This window comes from Paroedura picta, chromosome 1, assembly GCF_049243985.1.
Source record: "Paroedura picta isolate Pp20150507F chromosome 1, Ppicta_v3.0, whole genome shotgun sequence".
Classification (NCBI taxonomy): Eukaryota; Metazoa; Chordata; class Lepidosauria; order Squamata; family Gekkonidae; genus Paroedura; species Paroedura picta.
Genome location: NC_135369.1, coordinates 28,581,543 through 28,606,991, shown reverse-complemented (window position 1 = coordinate 28,606,991; position 25,449 = coordinate 28,581,543). Strand labels below are relative to the sequence as shown.

At 47.8% G+C, this 25,449-nt stretch overlaps 1 protein-coding gene across 2 annotated transcripts in view; it reads right to left on the bottom strand.

The window, feature by feature from the left end:
- The window catches only part of EFR3B (EFR3 homolog B), a 143,109-nt gene extending 117,660 nt beyond the window's left edge, over positions 1-25,449 (bottom strand). The window contains exon 1 of one of the 2 annotated variants that reach the window (XM_077331295.1): positions 24,593-25,449. In XM_077331295.1, coding sequence (XP_077187410.1) covers positions 24,593-24,599 — 7 coding nt within the window. In that variant the 5' untranslated portion in view covers positions 24,600-25,449. Of the gene's footprint in view, positions 1-3,804; positions 3,937-24,592 lie in introns of those variants that run through there. The other variant, XM_077331277.1, reaches the window with a different exon arrangement.

The window sequence follows — 25,449 nt, the reverse complement described above, 5'->3', positions numbered from 1 at the left end:
TGATTCAGCAAGGCTCTTCTTATCTTGGGGAGGATAAGGCAAGCCTAACCTGGTGACAATGCTCCTTTTTCCCACCTACTGATGCTTGAGAAGACACTTTGACATATTGATGCCATTTTGGGAGTAGTCTTTTTATTGGCCTGGATCTAGGTATCCTCTAAGGACCATTTCTTCAACTCATAAGACTCTTGCCTTGGAGGCGTCAGACTTTCCTTGATGGAATGGGTAGATGGGGAAGCATAAGAAGAGCCCTTAATGGATCAGCACCTTACTGTTGCGGGGTTTTAAGGTCATTTTTATCTGCTGTGATTATTAGGCTATTATTAGTATCACATTTGGTTCATTGTTGCAATTTGTGTTTATGTGGAAGAAAATCAACTTGGTTCTAAAATAAATTAATTTTGTATCTCTGTAGCTGACCTGGTAGGATTTCCAGGTGCCTCTTTTTTTAGAGACAGATGTGCCGGGAGAGCCCCTCCCCCCTTTGATTCTGCCTTTCTCCCTTGTTTTCCATTAATGCCTGGAATTGCCTCCTAGGATAACTGTGATTCCACCTCTCTCATTTCCTTCAGAGTCCTCCTTAAAACTCTCCTTTGGCACAACCTCCCTTCCCTACTGAAAAGTCAAAGCACAAACGACTTAAAGGAATGACTATTCATCCCTTTTATCCCTGCCTCCTCTTCCTTCCCCTCCCTATGTCTCAAATGTTAGACTGTGCACTCCTTGTGGCAGGGACCTAACTTTCTGTAATGTGCCACACACATTGATGGTGCTAGGTAGTTCTCAGTTATTAGCTTGGGTTTGCTTCCGTTGGTATGAAGTTTGGAATCAACTAAGCTTGCTGCAGTGAGAAAGCTAACATATGTCCCCCACCCACACATACATCATGGTTGAATCCAGTGAAAGATTCCACCTTTCCATTCGGTCTACCTTGTTCTCTGAGTTGGATAATTGCCTAGAAATTATTCTCAGCCATGTTCTCTCTTTTGGATGTTCTGTCTCGTTCCCAGTGTAGCGTAAAAGCAACATTCCACATTCCATCGCAGCTGTGAGATTCCAACCCGCAGGAGCCCCAGAGAACTTGATGGATATTAAAGGTAAAGGTATCCCCTGTGCAAGCACCGGGTCATGTCTGACCCTTGGGGTGATGCCCTCTAGCGTTTTCTTGGCAGACTCAATACGGGGTGGTTTGCCAGTGCCTTCCCCAGTCATTACCGTTTACCCCCCAGCAAGCTGGGTACTCATTTAACCGACATCGGAAGGATGGAAGGCTGAGTCCACCTTGAGCCAGCTGCTGGAATCAAACTCCCAACCTAATGGGCAGAGCTTTCACAGTGCATGTCTGCTGCCTTACCACTCTGTGCCACAAGAGGCTCTGATATTACTTCCCCCAAAAAAACAATGTATCAATAGGACTGAAACTAGAACATTCATAAGCTTTCCTTTATTACACAGAATGATTGGGCTGAAATGAAAACAAGAGGAAAATCTTCCCCTTTAAACAAGAGCAACATACTGAGGAGCCGGTCACAGCGATGCTGTGCTGAATTCTGCCCAGATTGCAGTTTGCAGTTCTAGTGACGGCCCCTAATCTCAGCCATCTGCAGTGCAGATGGATGCAAGGGACACCGGGAACATAAGGCTTGCCTTAAAACCAAACAGAGAGGAGCCAGAGGGCCAATGCTGCCAGGATTTGCATACAGCAGGTTCCCCAGGGCGAGTTCCTGGTCTTTCTCTTCAAGGGGTGGGGCTGGGACAAACATCTGATCCCCTGGAGAGAATCTGAAACCCAGCCAGTGCTGGGCTGATGAATGGACTAAGTGTAAGGCATCTGCACAGGTGGAAGATGAGCCACCTTGTTTTACATGGTGCCCATTCCCACCTCATAGGGAAGGCAGGGGCCATGTCACAGCTGGGAGCCCAGAGGGACACCACCTTCTGCCATCTCAGGACCTTCAGTGGGATGCTCCCCCAAGCCTCAGAACGGAAGCCAGACTCTCCAGACCACAGGGAGTCATCTCTCTCTTCCTGGTGGAGGACACATTTGTACCCACAACCCTGCTAGCATACTCTTTCCTAGCTTGGGTTCCAGAGCTTTCTTCATACCCAAATTTCCTCTCCTGAGACCACCTCTTCCTCCACTGCCTTGTCTTCCCATTTTATGCCTCATTTGCCTATCTCCTCTCTTCCCCTAGTCAATGCTGTGAGCCTCTGGAGACCTGGCTCACTGACAGCTGGGGTCTGGCCCACCCTGTCAGCCTCTTGTGGCCTGGCTTGCTGCTGCTGCTGCTACCCAGGCCTTTGGTAAGTCAACTTCCTGGACATCTGCTGGCGTTGGGATCAGGCACGAAAGTCCAGGGTCTGTGCTCCAGGTTGCATTTCCACACAACAGGTTAGATCTCCGGCTCTTACCTTGTCCACCGTGAGAGGCAGGTTCTCCTAAACTTCCATGTGTCTGATGCCCCATTTGAATCAGGGCCCTGGCTACAAATTGGGAGAAAAATGCCCAGTCCCTTGTATAGAAGCTTAAGGTATAGAAATGGGCAGGGGAAAGCTTTTCATGGCATGCAGGTAAATAACACCATCTAGTAAACAACATCCTATTAAGCCTCATAGAAACAAGCCTTTTTCCTTTAGGTCAGTTCTCTAACCTAACCACTGCAAACTGCCATAGAAAGATGCTCTTTGGCTCACTGCAGACAGCTAAGTGTACCTGGGTTTCTCCAAACAGCGAAGCCACAGGGCTTGGGAAGGCTGCAGCACCCTGTCTGCACTTGCCACAGTCCTGATTCCCATCAGGCAGCACCCAAACAAAACATCCACCCTGCGTTCTTTGTAATGTCCGGTGGGCTTTCACTTGGGAAGCTGTACCGAACAGGATCTAGTAGAACTTCCCAACTGATTGCAGTTCCCAGGAAATGGGCATCCGGGGCCCCAAAAGTATCTTTGGCTGGCTCTAAAGCCAAAACACCTTGTAAAGGAGGGCTCCACCTCCAGCCAGATGCTCCTAAGCAAAGTCCAATAGAAACAATCATCCTCTCTCATGTGATTACGACCCCTGCAACTAGAAGTTCTGTTCCTCCCTATTAAAGTAGCCACTGCCCTCTCCTCCATGGATTTGCTTAATCCCCTATAAAGTTATGCTAGTGGCCTTTGCCGCACGTGGTGGCAACGAATTCCATGTTCAGTTAATGCACATTCCAGGTGGCTGGGTCGCTCAAGGTGCCCCCTGGAGAGGATGTAACACCTTGGCAGATGCTCAAAGAAGCTTCTGTTCCAAAATGCCCAAGACCCAGGATTCCTATTCCCAAAGCTAAAATAGAAGGCTGCTGCTATTGGGTCCTTTGGTAAGAACCCCAGCTGCTTTTATCCAAGGTCAAAGCTCAGACACATGTTTTTCATGTCACAAATTGGCTGTTTTTCCTTAGATATACAGATAGGTTAGAGAGAAGAGTTTCTTCAAGTATTGGGGGGGAGGGGACAGGACTTACCACTGAGTAGCCAAAATCAGTGCCTCTGCATATACAAGGAAATTTCTAGTTTCAGAGGCATAGCTTCCAACAAGCAGGTTTGTTCCCTGGCTTTTCTCCTAAAAGAAATGCAGTGCTGACTGAGATGCACCAGCACCCAAGCCTCCTGGCAGAGGGCATGCAAGTTTCTTGCCTGGGCTCACCCAAGGAGCCCAAGTCAGAGCTGGCAGGAGACCCCCAAGAAGTCCTGTAGCCACGGGCAACGGTCCCCTCACTCCCACCTCCTTCCGCTGTGCCCCCACACGCGCTTGCTCCTGCTCAGTCGTCCCGTTACCATTGCAAATGTGCCGATCCACAGCCGCTGTGCACTCCACCAGGCCTCTTCTGCACGCCATGATGCTCCGCAGCGCTCAATGGGGCCTGGCTTGCAGGCAAAGCAGCTGAGCCTCCTGTCTCGAAGGAGAGGGATGCCAGCTGCCTTGCACGCTGCCCTGGATAAATAGGTTCCCTCCCCACCCACCCCCCTTCCTCCCTGGGCCTTCAACTCCTCGCCCAGCTGCTTCTCTGTGCAGGAACACAGCAAACTGGGGCAGCTCCCATTTCTGCTCTTCAAGGACTCCCGTGTGCTGCCCTGGCTCCTTCCATCCCCCCCCCTCCTCAGGTTTTCTCCTTGCCTCCAAGAGCTGTTGTTTATGTCTCTCCCCCTTCCTCCCTGCTTTCTCAGCTGAAGATTTAGTAACTCTCTAATTCTGCCTCATCAGGAATCCATCCTCCAGCCCTCTCCTTTTGCTTCCTTTTGATCTCACCCCTCCCCGCCGCCTCCTCTTCTGCATTGCTTTATGTTGTGAACGGCATCAGTATGCAATTGTTCACTTCCTCTGGCATGCTCCGTCTTCTCCCTCTACCCCAGGCTTTTCTGGCTTTGAAAGGAGGGCTGAAGGCAGCCTCTGGAAGACGGAGCCTTCCCTTTCAACAGCTTCCTCATTAGGCTCCCCAGCTGCTTTAACATCATGCAGGCTTTGGAAGTTGTCTCTCCTGATCCATCTCAGCGGCTTACTTCCATGTGCTTGTTTTGGCTGGAGAGCAGAATTCAGCCACTGGGGGAGTAGGAGGGTGGAGGCCCCGGGCAGATAGACGGTTTCATGGGGTGAAGAGGACAGGGCAGACCTGGGGTTGAATTCTCACCTTGCCACTGAATTAAATGAATGACCTTGGGTCAAGCTACATTCCCTCTGCCTAATCTAGTTGGAGCAAAGAAGAAGAAGAAGAAGAAGAGTTGGTTCTTATATGCCGCTTTTCCCTACCCGAAGGAGGCTCAAAGCAGTTTACAGTCGCCTTCCCATTCCTCTCCCCACAACAGACACCCTGTGGGGTGGGTGAGGCTGAGAGAGCCCTGATGTCACTGCTCGGTCAGAACACTTTTATCAGCGCCGTGGCGAGCCCAAGGCCACCCAGCTGGCTGCATGTGGGGGAGCGGGGAATCGAACCTTGCATGCCAGATTAGAAGTCCGCACTCCTAACCACTACACCAAACTGGCTCTCTACACCAAAGGGCAAGAGGGGGAAAAGGAGCATGATTTAGTGGTGGATCAGAAGGTTCCTGATTCAGCCCTGGGCATCTCTAAGCCACTCGACCCTAAGAGAACCTGTGTAGTTCGGAGGTTATGAATGGTGCGTCCTGATCTGGAGAGCCAGGCTTGATTCCCTACTCCTCCTCCACATGAAGCCAGCTGGGTGACCTTGGGCCAATCACAGTTCTCTCAGAGCTCTCTCGGCGCCACCTACCTCATGGGGTGTATGTTGTGGGGAGAGGAAGGGAAGGGGATGGTAAGCCACTGTGATACTCCTTTGGGTAGTAAGAAGTGGGGTACAAAAAAGCAGCTCTTCTTCATCCTCCGCTCCCCTTTCATCCTATCTAGTATGGCCATATTTGGACCACTGGCCCCATCCTGCTAGAGACCATAAGCTCTTCACGGAACCGGGCCATGGCCAGAATGCCCTGCTGAATTTTAGCCACTTTGAACCCTTTTAAAAGGGTATCTCAAGCCCCCACCCCCACTTTGTAGCTTGTTCAGCAACCTTGGCCATTGGTTTTGCCTCTGAATAGTCACCCACTCATGGCTGATCATGCTTAAGAGGTTTCCTACGTTTCTGCCCTCGTCCCCCAAAGTTTGTGTCTTCCATCCTGCATTAGACTTATCCCTTTCAGGCACGAGGATGCCTTCCCCTCTCTTTTCCTCCCCAGTATTTGAAAGTTGTTTTGCATGACTTTCCCCCCATTTCTTTGGACCCTAGGTGATTTTTTGAATAATTTCAAAATACAAAAATGTTCCACTGTGGTTTCTCTCCACCCAGTCCTTCGTCCATGTGTGTGTGGCCAGCTGGCCCCTTGCTCTGCTCTGCGCATGAGAACACCTACGGGTATACTGTTTCCCCAGCTGGGAGCACAGCAGGGAGCCAGAAGCACTGAATATGCCAGAGATTTCTGTGCTTGACAGCCCATGCAGCTGGTGGTGCCGTCGGTGGGGTGATAGACTGACATTAAAGAAGCAGGAGAAGAGTTGGTTCTTATATGCCGCTTTCCCCTACCCGAAGGAGGCTCAAAGCGGCTTACAGTCGCCTTCCCATTCTTCTCCCCACAACAGACACCCTGTGAGGGGGGTGAGGCTGAGGGAGCCCTGATATCACTGCTCGGTCAGAACAGTTTTATCAGTGCCGTGGCGAGCCCAAGGTCACCCAGCTGGCTGCATGTGGGGGAGTGCAGAATCGAACCTGGCATGCCAGATTAGAAGTCCGCACTCCTAACCACTACACCAAACTGGCTCTCAAAGACCTCGTGGTTCAAATCCAGATATATACTGTACCTAAACATTTTACACCTTTTAATTTCACCACCCAATGCCTAGTGCTGGTCACTCACGGAAAGGGTTGTGTTTTTGAAGATTGGGGAATTGGAAGCTCCAGTCTGCAAAGGTTTACCTCAGTCACTGACCGGGGGCGGGCAGCCATTGCCACATCCTGTCTGGAGAATCAGGGGTGGAAATGGGGAAGTCGGGGTCCTCCTTGGAACAGGGTGCCATAGAACACTAAGCATCTGCCTTTTTTACACCAGGCAGTTGGCACCCAGGGAAATTACTCTAGCATGGCCACTTCCGCTAATTCTTGCAAGTCACGCTGCCATCACAGCTTGAGGGAGGGGTAGCTGGGGGGGGAATCCCCCCAAGTGTCTCTTCCCAAGCCATATTGGGTCATTTAAATGTGCTCCAAGCGCCCATGAACATCTTCTCCCACTGGCAATCATGCAGCAGCGCACCCTGGTGCAAAATCTTTGCAATTACTAACAACACACCTACCGACAAAACAATCAGTGAGTGTTGAGTAACCGCAAGGAAGCACCTCCCCCCCACCCAAAAAAAATAATAACTCCTGCTTTATCAGGTTTCTGCACTTTGTCCGTCTTTATATATTTTGATGCAGAGATGTTTTCTTTAGTAAGTGGGAAAGAAAATCAGATTAAGATAACATGTGCAGAACTGGGACGGAACCAATGTAAAAGGGTAAGTGTCTCCACTGCTTGGATAATGCAAAAGAAAAGGCTAATCAGCCCATGTGGAAATCAGTGGATCACTTGCTTCTTCCCCTGCAGCCTTGTTTGTTGTCGTATCCTCCTTAGTTTCAGTTTCAGATTTGTCTTCTGCTCTGGAAATTCCTTGACCCCAAACCAGCTTTTCCCATCTCCTGCCCTGGACCTCCTTGCATCACACTTTTCTCTTCAGGACAGGGTAGACAAGATTTCCCTGAGATTACTAGTTTGGTGTAGTGGTTAGGAGTGCGGACTTCTAATCTGGCATGCCGGGTTCGATTCTGCACTCCCCCACATGCAGCCAGCTGGGTGACCTTGGGCTCGCCATGGAGCAGTGATATCAGGGCTCTCTCAGCCTCACCCACCCCACAGGGTGTCTGTTGTGGGGAGAGGAAAGGGAAGGCGATTGTAAGCCGCTTTGAGACTCCTTCGATTAGTAAAAAACGGGGTACAAAAAAGCAGCTCTTCTTCCTCCGCTCTCCTTTCATCCTATCCAGTAAGCCGCTTTGAGCCTCCCTCGAGTAGAGAAAAGCAGCATGTAAGAACCAACTCTTCTTCCTTTTCTTCTTCTCCTCCTTCTTCCGTCTTCCCTCTTCCTCCTTCTTCCACCCTTTTCCCCCCCTTAGGTAGCAACCACGGGCATCATTGTGAGGATTCCATTACCGTATTGCAGCAGGGGTTATCTGTTTTGGGTACCCTTGCCTTTCATGTTTTTAGCCTTGTACATTGTCAGGGAAATAAAGATTTCCTTGTCTGAGATTCTCTCTCTCTCGGTCTTCTCTGTCTAATAAATAAAGGGATCAACGTGAACAGTAGGCTGAATCACCCTGGAAGGCCTGTACAGCTCGCAGATCTGGCTTGGAGACTGACGTGGATAATGGGATAAAAAAATAGGATAGATTCTGTTGCTGTCCACGCCACATACGAAGAGCCACCTCATCTCAGAGCCTGCTAACACCCGGCTCTCCAGGAAGTTCAGAAACACCCCCACCCCCAGTCTCTGTTGAGCTATCAGAATTCACAGCCCTCTCCTCTATCAGCCACGCCTCTGTGGATGTGCTATTCACCTGCCAGCTCACGCAGTGGAGGTCACTGGACCAGACCCAAGTGGCTCACACATGAATGGGCACCGGTCCAAAGGTCACCCTGCTTGGCGCCTCGGCTCTAAAACTCTCAGTGAAGGTGATTCCACAGCATCCACCCAACCAGCAATCTGAGGGAAGCAACCTGGCCAGACAATCTCAACTGCAGCCTTCTTGCCAAATCGAATAAGCCAACACAGGTCGGTCTTCCAGGCTGAGTCCTCAGAGAAGCCCTGGTTAATTCATAAGGGGTGGGAGGCTGCCTTAGCCGCAGGGGCTGACTTGCCAGCAGCTGTCACTGCAGGGGTCTGGGGGGTTTGCTTTCTGTTACCAGCACCTCCTGCAGTTCTTTGTGGGCTATTTTCAGCATTTGTTTTGTGCCGCTGTGGGAGATATGAAAAGGCTGCCTACTTCCAGATGCTGCCAGGCGAGCCTGAAATTAGGGTGGGGGGCAAGATGTGCTGTCTTAAAAAAAAATCACTCTCATAATGTCCCTGGCTCTCCCCACTTCACTATCCATGCCCTTGCCTTTCCTTTAAAATGCTGAAGGAGTCTATCAGAGGAGGGAGCCACCCCCTTGGCTTGTGGTTATCAAATGCAGGCTGGCTCAAAGAGCCCATCCTCTGGAGACACCGTCTGCCAGAATTTGGCACCCACTCAGTCTATGAGCAGCTGTCACAGCGGTTGGAGTGTTCCAGAGGCAGAAGCCTCCCAAGAGGGAGTGAGAAATGACAGCATGGCCTGGGTTGGAGAGGGAAACACGCATGCAAGGCAGCCAATTAAGGTACATTCAAATGGGAGGGCAAAACAGTAACTTGGCCTGTTATTAGATGCCCTAGATTGGCCTCCTGGCTGGAAATACCTGCACTTTCCTTTAGGGGAAGTGTGATGAAGTAGTTAGAGGGCCAGCCAGATGAAGATCTGTGAGACTCAGCCAGAGCCAACTTGGAGTAGTGGTTAGAAGCTTGGGCTTCTAAATCTGGCAAGCTGGGTTTGATTCCCCGTTCCTCCTCCGCATGCAGCCAGCTGGGTGACCTTGGGCTCGCCACGGCACTGATAAAGATGTTCTGACCGAGCAGTGATATCAGGGCTCTCTCAGCCTCGCCCACCCCACAGGGTGCCTGTTATGGGGAGAGGAAAGGGAAGGTGATTTTAAGCTGCTTTGAGACCACTGTTAGAAAAAAAGCGGCATATAAGAACCATCTCCTTGTCCTCCTTCTATGAATGCCCACTCTCCCTGGAAGTTCACTGGGTGAGGCTGGGCTGTTGTGAGGCTAAAAACAGGCTGTTGTGAGGCTAAAAAGGAGGTGTGGAAAACATTGCTGTCAGCTACTTTGGGCCCCTATTGGAAAGAAAAGCAGATTAGATATATCTAAATAAATAATAGTTTGCATAGGTGGCAAAAGTTCTGGATTGGTGAGCCGCTTGATTTAAGGCCTGCTGTGATAAGTACTGATCAAGGCTGCCCATTGTGACTTTCTCATACACTAGCATGAATAAGGAGGGATGTTTCATTGCTTGCTCATGTTTAAGGGGGTTATTGTTGTTAGGTGCGAAGTCGTGTCCGACCCATCGTAACCCCATGGACAATGATCCTCCAGGCCTTCCTGTCCCCTACCATTCCCCGGAGTCCATTTAAGTTTGCACCGACTGCTTCAGTGACTCCATCCAGACACCTCATGTCACCCCCTTCTTCTTTTGCCCTCAATCGCTCCCAGCATTAGGCTCTTCTCCAGAGAGTCTAAGGGGGTAATAGTAGGCAAAAGCAGCATCTCGTGTATAGAAGATACACAGCAAGTTTTTGGCTGGGGTGAGGAATGGGGCATACCCATGAAAGATTCTCCTGGTTTCATGCAAATGAGGGTTGCAAACCTCCAGGAGTGGAGGCAGAGATCTCCCAGAATTATTACTTCTCCAGATTACAGAGATCAATTTCCCTGGAGAAAATAGCTACTTTGGGAAGTGAACTCTGTGGCATTATTTTCTCATGGAAGGGCTGGCCACCTGAGGCCATGGGTCCCTCTGGCATATCCCTGCTGTTGGAGAGTGGAACGAGAGACAGACCACTGTTTGGTGTAGCGAGGGCTGAATGGCAGGATGGGGGAAGAGGGCGCAGACACCTGTCAATTCAAAGGGAAAACCATGGGGGTTTATACTGGGTGGCTGTTGATTGGCCGTTGAGGAGCATGTCACTGCAGCAGAGTGTTGCTCCCTGCCTTGGTTCCTGAGGAGAATTATGGGTGAAACATGTTTCTTGATAAACCTTGGTTATTGGCTGGGAAGGAGTTCAATTGGAAAAGGTGTTAGGAATTGCTAATTTAGGTGGGTGAGTGTGAGAGGAGAGAGAATGGGAAATTAGCAAGATAAGTTGACAATTCCTGGGAAACCTATTGTCCTAAAATATGCATCTCCCTGTGGTGGAGAGTTCATTAGTGAGTTTGGCCCCTGTGTTCCTACAAGCTCTAAAGGAATTGTCCAGGCATGCCCTGGAGACAGACATCTGGCTAGCATCCATGTTTGTGTCCTGTCTTGAGACAGAGCACCTTCACTCTTAAGTCATTGCTGACATTTGTATCAGTATCAATTTCAGCTGGCCAGTGTGCTGTAAATTAATATTTAGCATGATATTAAAGGAAGGCTGTTTATGGGTGTCTATCTATAAACTGTCCCTCAGTGTGAGGAGGGGTCTGGCTGCTAACATGTCTATTGCACTTTTATTCTACCTTTCCTGTAAGCTCAGGGCAGTGTACATTGTTTTCTCTTCCCCTTTGAAAAAACTTCATAGAAGCATAGAATCATAGAGCTGGAAGGGACCTCCAGGGTCTTCTAGCACAATGCAGGAACCCCCTGCACAATGCAGGAACTCACAACTACTGCCCACCTACGGTGACCCCAACTACATGCCCATCTACCAAAAATCTCCAGAATCCATCCTGGCCCAGAGGAAATTCACTTACAATCCGACAGTGGCAATTAGCAATTCCCTGGGTATGCAAAGGGCCACAAGAGACAAACACTGGTACATTCCTTCCTGCCCACCCACTCACAATCTGCCTAAGTTCATAAAATCAGCATTTATGTCATCTAGCCTCTGCTTTAAAATTTCCAAAGAAGGAGAACTCACCACCTCCCAAGAAAGCCTGTTCCACTGAGGAACTGCTCTAACTGTCAGGAACTTCCTCCAGATGTTTAGCCGAAAATTCTTTTGAAATAATTTAAACCCATTGGTTCTGGTCCGCCCCTCTGGGGCAACAGAAAACAACTCTGCTCTATCTTCTCTATGACAGCCTTTCAAGTGTTTGAAGACGGTTATTATATCACCTCTCAGTTATCTTCTCTCCAGGCTAAACAGACCAAGCTATTTCAACCTTTCCTCATCTGTCTTGGTCTCCAAACCCCTCACCATTTTCGTTGCCCTCCTCTGGACACGCTCCAGTTCTCTACATCTTTCTTCATTTGTGGTGTGCAAAACTGAACACAGTACTACAAGTGAGGTCTAAGCAGAGCGGAGAAAAGTGGTAACCTCACCTCGCATGATCTGGACATTATACTTCTTTTAATACAGCACAAAATCCCATTTGCCTTTTTAGCTACCAAGTCACACTGCTGACTCATGTTCAGTGTATGGTCTAATAAGACCCCGAGATCCTTTTCACATGTACTACTGTCAAGACAAGTCTCCCCCATCCTATATTGGTGTAGATGGTTTTTCCTACCTAAATGCAGAACTTTACATTTGTCCCTATTTAACTTCATTTTATTCAGTTTAGACCAGTTCTTGAGCCTATCAAGATCATCCTGTATTCTGATTCTGTCTTTTGTTGTGAATCAAAGAGCTCTCATAGCCTTGACATTATTAGCACCATACTCAAGTGAGCCAGCAAACCACATTGGAGGTGAGAAACATGCCTGCATGTTATTTTTTTGTACAACCTCGCAAAAAAAGAACTGCCTCCCCCAGCTGCAAACTTCATTTTTCTTAGTAAACAATTTACCATCTGACCAGGAGCAAAACCTCATTAGTATTCTCAGCTGTCTGCAAGTGATGTGTTTTTAATATGCAAGCTTCATGATTTGAAAACAAATGGACTCGAGGGGAACCTGCTATTGACTAGTGGGCTCAATAAGGCACGGAGTCACTCATGGAGTGAAATCTCAATTCTATTTAAGATCATGCCAGAGAACTGAACTCAACAGCCCACCATGTGAACTTATCTACAGTCCAGGGTTCCTGCCAAAGTCTGTGATTGGACCATTTAAATGATCCAATAGCAGGATGGATCCTGAGTGATGACCAACATGGTTACGAGTCCCTGCTGTTTGAATCACAGTTCTGCTCTGCACCCACAATACTTGGGAATGCTGCATTTCCTTGAAAAGACCCAAACTGAAGGCAGGAGCCATGGTGCTTTGCTCTGATACCAAATGAGAGCATGCTAATATTGCCCTCCAGTGAGGAAAACAGCTAGCATTAATAGGGAAGGTGGGGAATCCAAGCACAAATAGCATTATTCTGAAGGGAGATTAAATTAGAGATCAAGCAATTTGTTTCCCAAGCGAAATCCAATAACACCACTGCACCGGGGTAATAGGGGCACCTGTCTAGGGCTGTGACACAAAATGAGCTAAGAGAACACTCTTGGGAGAGACTACTTGGAAGTAAAGTCCATGTTATTTAGGTGGCTTACTCTCCGGAAAGCATTCTTAGGATTGTAGCCTAAGATTGTGTGGTACACACAAACATCTGCACACAGGCATTTTTGGAACCTGTCAAAATTTGATGTTGAACGGTATGTCTATCATACCACGTGCACTGTTCTCAGTAGCATCAGTCAGCAGATGTTCAAGAGAGACTTTGGAAAGGCAGAGACCATGTTGCCCAGAGGCTTAGTGAGGGCAGCAGGCCAGGCAAGGCAGAATTACCATTGCTTCTTATTGGTCCAACACACTAGCACACATTTGACCTCAGAATGCTTTTAAGAGTGATGAATAGAGCCATGAACTGAAGACCCCTGATACTGGACCACAGCAGACAATTGAGTTTTCTGCACAACAGTTTTCTATCTGAGTAGTGAGAATTTGGGAGAGCGCAGTGCTATATTACAGCTCTTAGTGGTCTATTTTAACGATGTCCGTTCATTTTAACACTCATGAAAAACTGAACCCCCTTAAAGTTTCTGCCTTTTGGATAAGAAACACAAGTGGACAAAAGCTAACAAACATCACCAGCTCTATTAATATCACTGGGGTTTGTTCAGTTCTTTCTAAAAGCACAATCCTTTCTTCCTCTCTGTCTGCAATTGGGCTTGGATAAATTCTCAAAATTGGATGGAAAATGAAGAACTCACAGCAAGAAAGGGGGAAAGGGTTCGTTCATGCCAGCACTGGCTGGAGATGGGACTGTTGAAAGTGGTTTGAAAGGCCACAGTGCCTCAGCAAATGGAGGCTCTCAGATCTGACACTATAAAATAATAAAAACGACACGTCCATGAAAACCCAATACATAATACATAAAAAGACAGCACTTCATTGGAGTAATTTCCCATCTCTCTCACCCTTCCCCATCCAGCTGCAGTCCGGAGTTCTTTTATGCAAGATTGGGAGTCCTGATCTTGGTAGTTCTATCACAGAATCATAGAGTTGTAAGGGGCCATACAGGCCATCTAGTCCAACCTTCTGCTCAATGCAGGATCAGCCCAGAGCATCCTAGAGCATCCAAGAAAAGTGTGTATCCAACCTTTGCTTGAAGACTGCCAGTGAGGGGGAGTTCTCCACCTCCTTAGGCAGCCTATTCCACTGCTGAACTACTCTGACTGTGAAATTTTTTTCCCTGATATCAAGCCTATATCGTTGTAGTTTAAACCCATTACTGCGTGTCCTTTCCTCTGCAGCCAATGGGAACAGCATCCTGCCTTCCTCCAAGTGACAACCTTTCAAACACTTAAAGAGGGCTATCATGTCCCCTCTCATTCTAATTCTAGGGGATCCCCAGTTGGTAACTCTGAGACTTCTGAATGAGAGGCAGGATTGCCAACCAGCCTGAAGAAAGAAAGTTTAATAAAGGCTTAAGGTGTGGAACTGGTCCAGATGAAGTTTCTCATAGCATGGAGGTAAATAACATCACCAAGTAAATAGCATCCCAGTAAGCTTCCATTTTCTTTATGCAGCTAATAGCCCTGAAAACATGTTTCTAAATTCATTTAAGTTAATGGGTAGTGAAAAGTCTAAAGCTGTTTAGGGTCACACTGGCAATCACTGTTCTAAACTTTAACAAACAGTTCATGTAGGGTAGGGCAGTGGTCCCCAACCCCTGGTCCGGGGACCGGTCCGTGGATCAGCTGGTACCGGGCCGCGGCTCCTCCTCGTCCTCCTCCCCAGCTGCTGCCTCGGGGGCTGCCGTAACCACTCTGCCGCCAGCTCACCTTTGGTGTTCTCCAGCAGCTGCCATGGCTGGGGCTCCCCCTAAACATGGCACTGCACAGCTGCTGCTGGCAGCGCCCCCCAGTGGGTGGCTGGAAGTCAGGGGCACCGGCGGGAAAGCAAGTGGAGCAGGGGCTCAGGAGGCGGCGACATCCCTCGGCAAAAGACAACCCCCCCCCCCGGGCCTCAGTAAAATTGTCAAGTGTTGACTGGTCCCCGGTGATAAAAAGGTTGGGGACCACTGGGGTAGGGTATGCCATGCCCCCCCCCAGGCTACTGGCAGGAGTGGTGGGTATTGTTGCCAGCTACAGACTGAGAAACTCCTGGAGATTTGGGGGTGGAGCCTGGGGTACAATTGTACAGAGTCCATCCTCTGAAGCATCCATCTTCTCCAGGGGAACTGATCTCCGTATTCTGGAGATGAGTTGTAATTCTGGGGGATCCCCAGTTCCCACCTGGAGGCTGGCATCCCTAAGACAGAACGGAGGGAAGAGGAAATCACAAGGAGCCAGTTGTCAGCAACGGCCTCCAATTCTACATGATATTTCTGCCAATTATAGTTGCATAGATTCCAGAGTGTACCAGTAGCACTTGCTCGTGAGAATGACAGCATTAGGCTAGAGAGAACATGGAGGCCAGCCCTTGCTCCCCCAAAATAACGGGAGCTCCCTATCTCCAGAGATGGAGAAAAAAAGCTGCCAGGGAGATGACCACGTGCCACAAAGGCTATCAAACCCTTTCCCAGGGATCAAATCCTTGTATCAGCTCCTCCACTTTAATTATGGAGCAGTGACAAATGACTCAGAAATCTGCCTTGCAGGGACTTCCAGCTTTAATTAAAACCAGGCTTTTGAACAAATGCCTTGCTCTGATTTTCCTAGGAATTATAGGGATATGGGGATGACAAAAGCTGTTGAGAACAAACCCGCTATTATAATTGCATTTTTCTTTCTTTTTGCTTAAGAGGGGTCGAGGGGAGAAAAATCCCTACAGGGAGACAGGTTTAAAACATAGGTCACCTTCAAGGGAGGAGTGAAAATCCTCAGAAGGTGACGGTCTAAATTTAAAGGAAGGAGAGGGGAGGAATGAGTGTGAGCCTGCAGAGATGCATAAGTCAGGGTTGGCAAGTGGAAACTCTTGAAGGAAATTCACGGAGATTTGGGGGCAGAGTTTGGGGAGGTCAGCAGGTACATGGTATCATAGAGTCCACCTCTGCAGCTGCAATGTTCTCCCGGGGAATCAATCAATGAGGCTGGAAACCATTCATAATTGCAAGAGTATATCAGGCCCCACCTGGACAATAGAAACAAGTATCTCGGGAGAGGAAATTGGACCAGGGAGGTTCATAATAACTCGCATGACTTGATGAGTTAGATGGCTTGACAGGTTTGAACCAAATTTTCCCAGGTGCTCTCTGTGCAACCCCTGCATGCAGTATTTAAATTGTCTTTTAGGCAACAGGAGGAAGAACTTGGGGAATTAGTTTCATCCTTACACCCTATTCTAACTCTTTTTACACTCAGGCTTATAAAATCAAAACACATGTTGGTGACTGTAAGACTAGAGAGGAAGAATCTAAATACTTGTTGTATCTAGAGACTGAGCAACTGCTTCTTCTGTTAGCTATCTGGAAGATGGCAACTGGTCCACAAACCAAGATTATGTTTCACTTTCTTGCAGAGGATCTCTGAAGGAATAATGACAAATAGGGATATGAAACGGCTCATGCGTAGGGATGAAAGGCAGGAGAACCGAAGCTGGCCTTCATTGATGGCCCATTAGTTTTCAAAAGCCCAGCTTCTTCCCTGTCTCCCAGTAGGTCTTGCCCATCTGTGTGGGATTAGAAGGGAGGCACCTGAAGGAAGGTCATCCTAATGGTCAGGCCATACCTCTGGAACTCTATTCACCAGGAGACCCCAAGAAGCTGTGCCTGGAATTTCAGCTGCCTTTTTTCCTTGGGCCCCTTGGTAAATCATGGAGCCCAGATGTCGGTAGAGCAGCCAGCAATGGGTTGGGAAATAATTGGAGATTTGGGGAGAGAGCAGGTTTGGTGACTGGAGGGACCCCAACATGGTTCAATGCCATTGAGTTTATGCCCCAAAGCAGTCATTTTCTCCAAGGGAACTGACCTCTCTAGTCTGGAGATCAGGAGACAAAATAGGAGATCACCAAGCCCCACCTGGCAGTTGGTAGCCCTCCCAAAAGAAAATATATTCTAGGGCTGCTGTAGTAGATCTCCCAAAATTACAACTTGTCTCCAGAGAACATAGATCCATCCCCTTGGAGAAACGGCAGCTTTGGACAGTGGACTCTGTGACATTGTACCTCAATGAGGTCCCTCTTTGGTCCAAAGCCTTCCGTCCTGAGGCTCTATCCCCAAATCTCTAGGAATTTCCAAGCCCAGAGTTGGCAGTCCTTTCTCCAGACTGTTGCTCTCACCCTTTATTTCCACAGCCAAGTTCAAGAGTAAATTTCCATCTTCCAATGGTTCACATTCCAGTGGCGGACCGTTTGGACCATGAGCTAAGAGTCTCTCCACCAGTAGGTAGATCAATCCATTGCAGCTAGCCAGGATTAAAGTGAATCTCTGCATTCAAAAGTATTCAATCTCTGGGTACCAATGCTAGAAGCTGAGGGCTTTGGCCTCTAGGGCCCTGATTGTTTGTCTTTCAGGGGCATTGTATGAAAAAGGATGCTTAACTAGGTAGGCCATGCATCCCAACAGGGGCCTCTTCATGTTCTTCTGAAGAGTATTAAAGCAATAAGAAGCAAAGGAATTAAATCTGTAATACCGGACATTTATTTGGGGATAAATCCCACTGAAATCAATGGCATTTAGTTTTAGAGGAACAGCAGATCATTATATAGATGCTAAGTGTATTAGAAGGCAGCCATATCCCGTTCTGCACTCCCCCCACCCAAAAACGGAAGGCCGTTTCCGCCATGCTTCAGCCCCACCCCCATAAGATTATCTCTGCTGCCTACACACTTAATATGCAGCAAACAGATGGCACTTCTATTAACACTGCGGCTAAGAAAAGGAAAACGCCGTGCCAAATCTGAAATTTACAAATGTCACCCAAAACCGGCTCGCAGACACAAATAACTGCAACAATCTCCTTGCAAACGTCAAGAAAGGAGGCCTCCCGCCTGCAGAAATCAATAGATCTCCTTCCCCAGGTTGGCTCACACAGCCATAATGAAGGGGTAGCTGTTGAGCCACAAGTGGGGACCAGATGTTGCTGCCAATAACATAATAGCCATCAAGGCACACAGCCTCAAGTCCCAAACACCTCTTGGTGCAGGAAGCAACTTTTGGGGAAAGAAATGTACAATAATTGCAGGGTCAAGCAAACTGGTGGTCATCAACTGACGTGATACAGAAGCGCAGAAAATACAGCGTATTTCTGGGCAGAATTAAATAAGCGGTGGCCGGGGGAGTCAACATTCTGGGCTCTGCGCACTTCCCTCCTCCCTGCCAGAAGAGGAAACGGAGCATTAAAGAAGAAAGTTATTGTGATTTGCATGTAGTATAGCCGACTTCTAGGTGGCACCTGGAGATCTTCCACTATGACAATGGATTTCTGGATAACCAAGGGACCAAGCCCTATGAAGATAGGTTGAGGGACTTGGGAATGTTCAGCCTGGAGAAAAGGAGGTTGAGAGGGGACATGATAGCCCTCTTTAAGTATTTGAAAGGTTGTCACTTGGAGGAGGGCAGGATGCTGTTTCTGCTGGCTGCAGAGGAAAGGACACGCAGTAATGGGTTTAAACTTCAAGTACAACGATATAGGCTAGATATCAGGAAAACGTTTTTCACAGTCAGAGTAGTTCAGCAGTGGAATAGGCTGCCTAGGGAGGTGGTGAGCTCCCCCTCACTGGCAGTCTTCAAGCAAAGGTTGGATACACACTTTTCTTGGATGCTTTAGGATGCTTAGGGCTGATCCTGCGTTGAGCAGGGGGTTGGACTAGATGGCCTCTATGGCCCCTTCCAACTCTATGATTCTATAATTCTATGAGCAGGTGTCGTTCCACTGGAGAATATGGCTGCTTTGGAGCATAGATCTTATGGCATTTTACCCTGCAGGATTCTCCCCGCCCCAAACTCTGCTGTCCTCTGGCTCCCCCTCCCCCCACAATCTCCAGGTATTTCCCTACCCAGCGCTGTTAATGTTATTTACATATCACACTGAAAGAAATATGGAATGAAATTACAGCAATGATATTCTTAACAATTTTCTCTGATAATGGAACTTATGGCCAAACGTGGTGGTGGTGGTGGGGTGGGGAGAGAGAGGGGGGGGGTGATCCCTTTCCTCCCCAGGCATGACAGCAGTCTGATCTTTTTTCACATAACATATGTGTAGGCCATGAGTTAGATTTTCCAAGTTAAATTTTCCAAAGTAGAATGGATCTTTGCTGTTTCTCCCTTCCCACTGATGTATATAAAATTCCACTCTTGGGGGCAGGTGACCCTGAGGAATGACTGAGGGGGTCCTGTGCAGGAAGAGGGAACAGACGAAAATTGCCAGTTTAATCCAGTCCAATGCCCTGCTTCAACCAAAGTACCTGAGCTGATTTACATGGCAAATAATTCTATTGTTGATTCTTTAAAAAAAAGCATTGAAATCCGTCAATAATAATTCACTCGTTGCTTCCTCATTTGATCAGGTGAACGTTACCTAAGGTGAACGTTACATAAGGTGAATGTTACCTAAGTTGGAGAAGGGAAGCCCTGGAGACTTTTCTTCCCAGATACTTGTTTATATACAAATAGAATGCAGATGGTGCTCTCCAACGGAGCACATCAGATTTCAAGAGCTGGAGATCTGGCACCTCAAGGTATGCCAATTCCCAGCCAGCTCACAGCTCGTTTCTCTGTTCCAAATCCAGACTTGCCCATTTCTTTACAGATGCCTGCATATCCACATAGCCCTCCGCTCCTGGCTCTGACAAGTAACTGACAAAGCTGTCAAAGGACAACTCCCTGACAACCAGTGCCCACTGGGTATAGTGCCCATTAGAATTCTTTTATTGTAGTCCAGAGGTTCCCACTGGGTGTGTTCACTTATACCAAACCCATTCACAGCCGTCATGCGGCACTAAAAGCAACTATTAAGACTTCAAAGATTGAAAAATACCAATTAATGCTAATAAACCATCAAATGCTAATTGACACTAATTGGCTGGGAAGGAGTACCAAATGTGTTCTTTCTTCATCCAGCAGCTAAATATCACCCGACCCTGAAAAACATTCAGTGATACAGAAGAACAGATTATCTTTGTCATTAAGAACAACAAAGAATCTTGGTCGTGGTGGGAAAGGCCATCAAATCACAACCATTGTATGGCGACCCAGTACGGTTTTCACGGCAAGGGACGTCCAGAGGTGTTTTGCATTGCTTGCCTTTGTGTAGCCACCTTTCTTGGTCTTCCATCCAAATTTCGACCAGAGACTACTTGGTTTAACTTCCAAGCTCTGGACCATCCATGTCTAGCACCTTAAAGAATGGGCTAACTGGTAGATACGCTGTCATGATTGAAGGCCCTGCAAACTCTCAGGGATTGCAGTATTTTTTTTAAATTTATAATTAGATTTATATACTGCCACTCCCAGCAAGCTGGCTCATGGAAGTTCACAATAAAATATTATAAAATACGCAATCCAATCCCTAAAAACATCAAAACAATATAATTCCCAATAATCCCCACAATAAACCAACTAAATATGGTGGCAACATATCCTTATGCATGGTTCCTCTATATATCTGTGAAACAGCCTGGGGGGTGGAACGTGTCTAGCTGTCCCAATTGGAATGGGGCCAAACTCTGATTGGCCCTGCCCCTGCAGATCCCACCCTCCATCCCTAGACTCTAGCTTCTTTGCTCTCAGATGTGCCTCAGTGCCTGGAGCCAGCAGCAGGTAAGATGAGAGGGCCCTGAGCAAAGGGTTGTGGTGGAGGGCCTGTTAATGAGGGCCTCCCAGCCTGCTAGGTTGGGCCTGCTAACAAGGGCCTCCCAGCCTGCTGACTGCCTGCTAAGGAGCTCTGTCCCGGGCCTGCTACTGAGCTGGCCAGCCCCCGCCTGCCCCATTTGATCCAGCTGTGAGCTGCGGCCCACAGCCACCTTAAGCTGGGAGGGCAGCCTTTCAAGGCCTGTTCTTAGGAACGGGCTTTGACGCTAGTATAAAATATAATTTCTTCCCCAACAACTCGGACCCTATTGTCACCAGTGAGGAATCCAATCTTGATGATGGAATAAACCAGGATCACCAACATCCAGTCTAATATCGGACCTGGGAATCAGAAGGGGGGCGGGGGAGACCCGATCTCAAACCTCGGGGACTCAACCCGGCCTCAACCAAATGGCTGGAGGAAGAGCTCCATATCTTTGAACTAAGGATACAACTGAATTTCAAAAGTTTGGTTTGATTTTATGTATGTTATTTGTAGTCCATCTTTCTTACAAAGAGTCAAGGTGGACTATACAGCAATGCAATCAGGAAGAGGCATCTAATAAGCAATGTAATAGACCTGTGAAAGCAGACGCCTGAAACAAGGCAGAAATCTGAACAAGTGTTAAGTATTAAGCATGACGTGTTAAACAAGCAGTCAGTGGAATTACTTAAGCAGAAATACGATGGGCTAAGAGCAAGGTAATGCCTATAAAAACAGGTAACACGTGCTGCACATTTTAGGAGAGTCAACCAGTCCCTTAACACTTGCACTGCTCTTCTGGTATCATTTCGCCTTGCATCTGTCAACATCTGCCAACAGAGGTGTATGTTAGTTCTTTCCCCCTTTTTAAAGATCTCAGACAGTGAAGACAGCCTTACCCATATAAGCATATATCCACACGTAGATCTTGCCTGTGCTAGAGGGCCTTTGTAAACTTCATTTGAAGGCAAAGAGAAGGAGAGGTAGGAGGTTTTTCCTTAGACGAGTCTAGAGACTGTGAAGCCACTTTAACCAACTCAAGACGTTAACTGAGGTTTTGGCTTGTCTTGTAGAAATCGCAAATGCAATCCTAGCCTCTGAGAAAAAGATCTTTGAAAACAAAATAAATCTGAAGGTCATTCTGGCTGGACTCCAAAGAAGAGAAAACAATTGGGCGTTTGTTAATTCCCTTGGTTGTCTCCTCACACAGGTCTTTCTTGTTTTCTTGCTTATTTCTTTGTATTTGCACTCGGCAGGGGTAGTCAAACTGCGGCCCTCCAGATGTCTGTGGACTACAATTCCCATGAGCCCCTGCCAGCAACCGCTGGCAGGGGCTCATGAGAAGGGTAGTCCTTGGACACCTGGAGGGCCACAGTTTGACTACCCCTGCACTAGAGGGTTAGCAGAAAGAAGAGGAGGGCCACGGGGGAGGGGGGAGTAACACACACAGGCAGCTTCTTGGCAATGCCACAAGCTGCTGACAGGAAGGGAAGAACAGAGATGGTTTAATGGTTGCAGAATCCAACCTTAATGATAAGATAGACAAGGCTAGTGGGTCACACAAAGACACAGCGTGTCTCAGGTACTCATGTGGGTGTGGATATATTTCTACTTGAATTTTGAATATTTTTGTTTCCCCCTTAGGAGAAATGTACTTGCAAGTCTTCCAGTGTCCCTTTCCTGGCTCCAGCAATACAATCCTGACTGACAGTGAATCCTTTCGCAATACTTTCGCAATGCAGAGCTACTCTAGTGTCAGCGCAGTGAAATCAGCCACTGTGAAACCACTCTTGATCAGCACCCTCTTTATTGGTGCCAGAACACAATACAGGGAGTACCAAGACCACACTCACAACCGCCCCCCCCCGAAAACCCCAACTTATATACTCATATGAGACAAAAGGGATCACTTGTGTCCCCCTGGGCAAAATGGCTGCTCTGGAGGATGGACTCTATGGTAGCACCCCCTGCTGATGTCTCTCTCCAGACCTCACCCCTAAATCTCTAGGAATTTCCCAACCCACAATTGGCAGCCCTCGTCTCCCAAATCAGCACTCAGACTACAGCAGCACGCAGGCCTCTATCTTATGCATAACTTGGATCTTCCAGGTACCAAGCTGACTCTCACCCAGCCACAATTGTTACAGAAAACATCATATTAATTAGTGTTTTCTGCAGGGAAATATGCTTTAGAATACACCTCTTTAAACATCTGTGTACATCTGCCTGGCAAACCTGGGCCAATCAATTCCCAGATGATTAAAGAAACCTCTACACACACAGGTTCACAAGGTACACATTTGCTTCAGGAAACATTTTTTCAACCTTTTCCTCTCCAACAAATTGTCAGGAGTAACCAGGGAGAAATTTGGATGTCAAGATGCCTCTGAGCCTGCGGACCTGTAACCTCCATTGAGGTCCCTCCCTGCCCCAAATGCTTTAACCCCAAATGGTTTAACCCCCCAAGTCTCCACTGGTATTTTTCAACCCAGAACCGGCAACCCTAATTGCAGGCCGGCATGGCTACCCTTTCAGCTCACAAAAGAAAAGAAACACTTCTAGATATCCGGGGATCAGCCTCCATCCTTTGGAATGTCATATCCAGTTAAGAAACTTTGGCCACTGAGCAAAGAGAGACAGAGAGCCATTTGGGAGCCAGCTTTGACATCTGAATTAAAGAGAAGCATGAGCAATTTTAGAGGGAGTTAAAAGCAAAGTGCAGACTTAATAGGAGCTAAAACTGTGGTTATTTGGCAACCTTGGCTGTTTTGCTGCCTGCTCTCATGATGTACATAAAACACTTTTCACTGAGATGTTTGGCACACGCACACACGCACACACGCACACACACCCTTTCTCTTTTTGGTCAAACAAAGGGTGACAACTCCAGTTAGTGCTGCCTCTGGACATGTCTTTCTTACAGAAGGGGAGGGAAAAGCCTGTGACAGCATAGATGGACACTTAAACAGAGACTGAGGAATAATTGGAGGAAAGCCCTTAGCAGCTGCAGCTCCGCTTTCCTGACACCCATGATGGTGTATCTGAATGGGGATCTTACAATGTAAAGCCCCTAGTTTCCCCCATAGCTGATCTAGCATAGAAGAGGAAGAGCGGGTGTTTTGTACCCCACTTTTTATTACCCGAAGGTGCCTCATAGTTGCTTACAACTGCCTTCCCTTCCTTTTCCTACAACACACACCCTGTGAGGTAGGTGAGGCTGAGAGAGTTCAGAAAGAACTGTCACTGGGCTAAGGTCACCCAGCTGGCTGCATGAGGAGTGGGGAATCAAACCCGGTTCTCCAGATGAAAGGCTGCCACTCTTAACCACTACCCAAAACTGATTCTCATAGGAGAGCCCTTTATGCATCTGTCAAAGGAAGAGCCTTGACCCATGAAGGCTTGTGCTACAATACCTCTGCAGGTACCACAGCTCATTTTAGCAGCATTCATTTCTTGCACTCATTCCTAATCTTTTTTAAAAGACCTTTAGCATCTAGGGAACACTCAGGTCAGAAAGAACAGCATCGAGAATAAATTAAACAATCAAACTGGGACACATTGAGCTGCCTGATACTGAATCAGATCTTGGGTCCATCAAACTCAGCTGCCTATTGTGTCTGTGGCAAAGCAATATTCAAACCGGAGACATGCTTATTCAGTGCTGTCAAAGCCATAATGTTGCACCAATTTTCTAATTATTGTGATTTATACATTTCTTTTCATGTGGAGCACTAAAAGCAGGCACCTACGGAGCATAAAACTGTTTGTTAATTTCCACTGCAAATTGCTTCTAAGTGCTAGACCAGCACTGAAAGTACAAGGTAATCAAATTGCAAATTAAAAACTTTCCTAAAAGGCTAATTAATGGTGAAAAGATCTGTGGCCCGAAGGTGCTTGCAATAGCAATGGCTTGGTGTGTTTTTCTTTCCATCTTATTCAGGCATCAACTCTGTTTTGAAAAGCTTCCTAAATATGTTAGCAGGACACATGCTAGATCTCCTGATCAACAGCTTGCATCAGTCCAAGAAAGACATCAAGCACAAACAGTCATTCACATGAGTTTCAGTCGCTCCCCTGGCTGCCGTATCCCTTTTTGTTTACCTGTCATGGTGGTCAACGGGTCGAGTTCTTGAAGTTCACTCTGGTCTCTCGGCGAAGGATTTTGCCTGTGCCCCAGGAGGCCTTTTGGCACCCAAATTCTGGAAAGCCTGTGGCACCCTTCCTTCTTCCAGGGACACAATGACAGCAGGGATTGGCCTCCTCCTTCTGTTAACTTGCCAGGAACAGCAGTGACCAGATTGATGCTTGTTCTTCTTAAACTTGTGTTTCAGACTGCCATCTTCCCATACTCTCATTGGCTGATGTCTGCCACCTGCAGCTCTCCATATGCCAGATTGAGGCAGGCACCCACGTCACATCTGAAGGCTTCTCTGTTTGCAATAAGAGCCAGGGTGGTCCCTGTAAGATGCAGTGGCCTTTCCTAGATGGAGAGCTCAGAAGGAAACCTCAAGGTCTGCTCCTAGTGCGCATAGCATGCACCCATTAGCTCTCCCGCTTGCCCTATCTGGCACTTTTGACGCTCCAGAAAGAAAGGCAGCTGAGCAGAGACTTAAAAGTCCCTGTGACTCATTCATGCCCAGTGCTCATCAGCAGCAACTCTCTGGCGGTATAGTGCTCCAAAGACCGGTAGACTGAGATCCTTCCTTTGTCATCCAGGTCCCCTCCCTAGACTGTCTGCTCCTACCTTTCTCCAAGGCTACCCACGGCTGTTTCCATGGACACGGGGTAGCAGCTGTCACTGGCAGCAGGGTCCTGATGACTCGCAGAACCCATCCATCCATGTGACACGTCCCCCTCAGAAGGCCATGAGGAGAACTGGAGTCTGCTTCTGAGGAGAAATGGAAATTTTGGGCTCAAAGGGAACAGGATCTATACCCAGCTCGGTCCCAAGATGACGA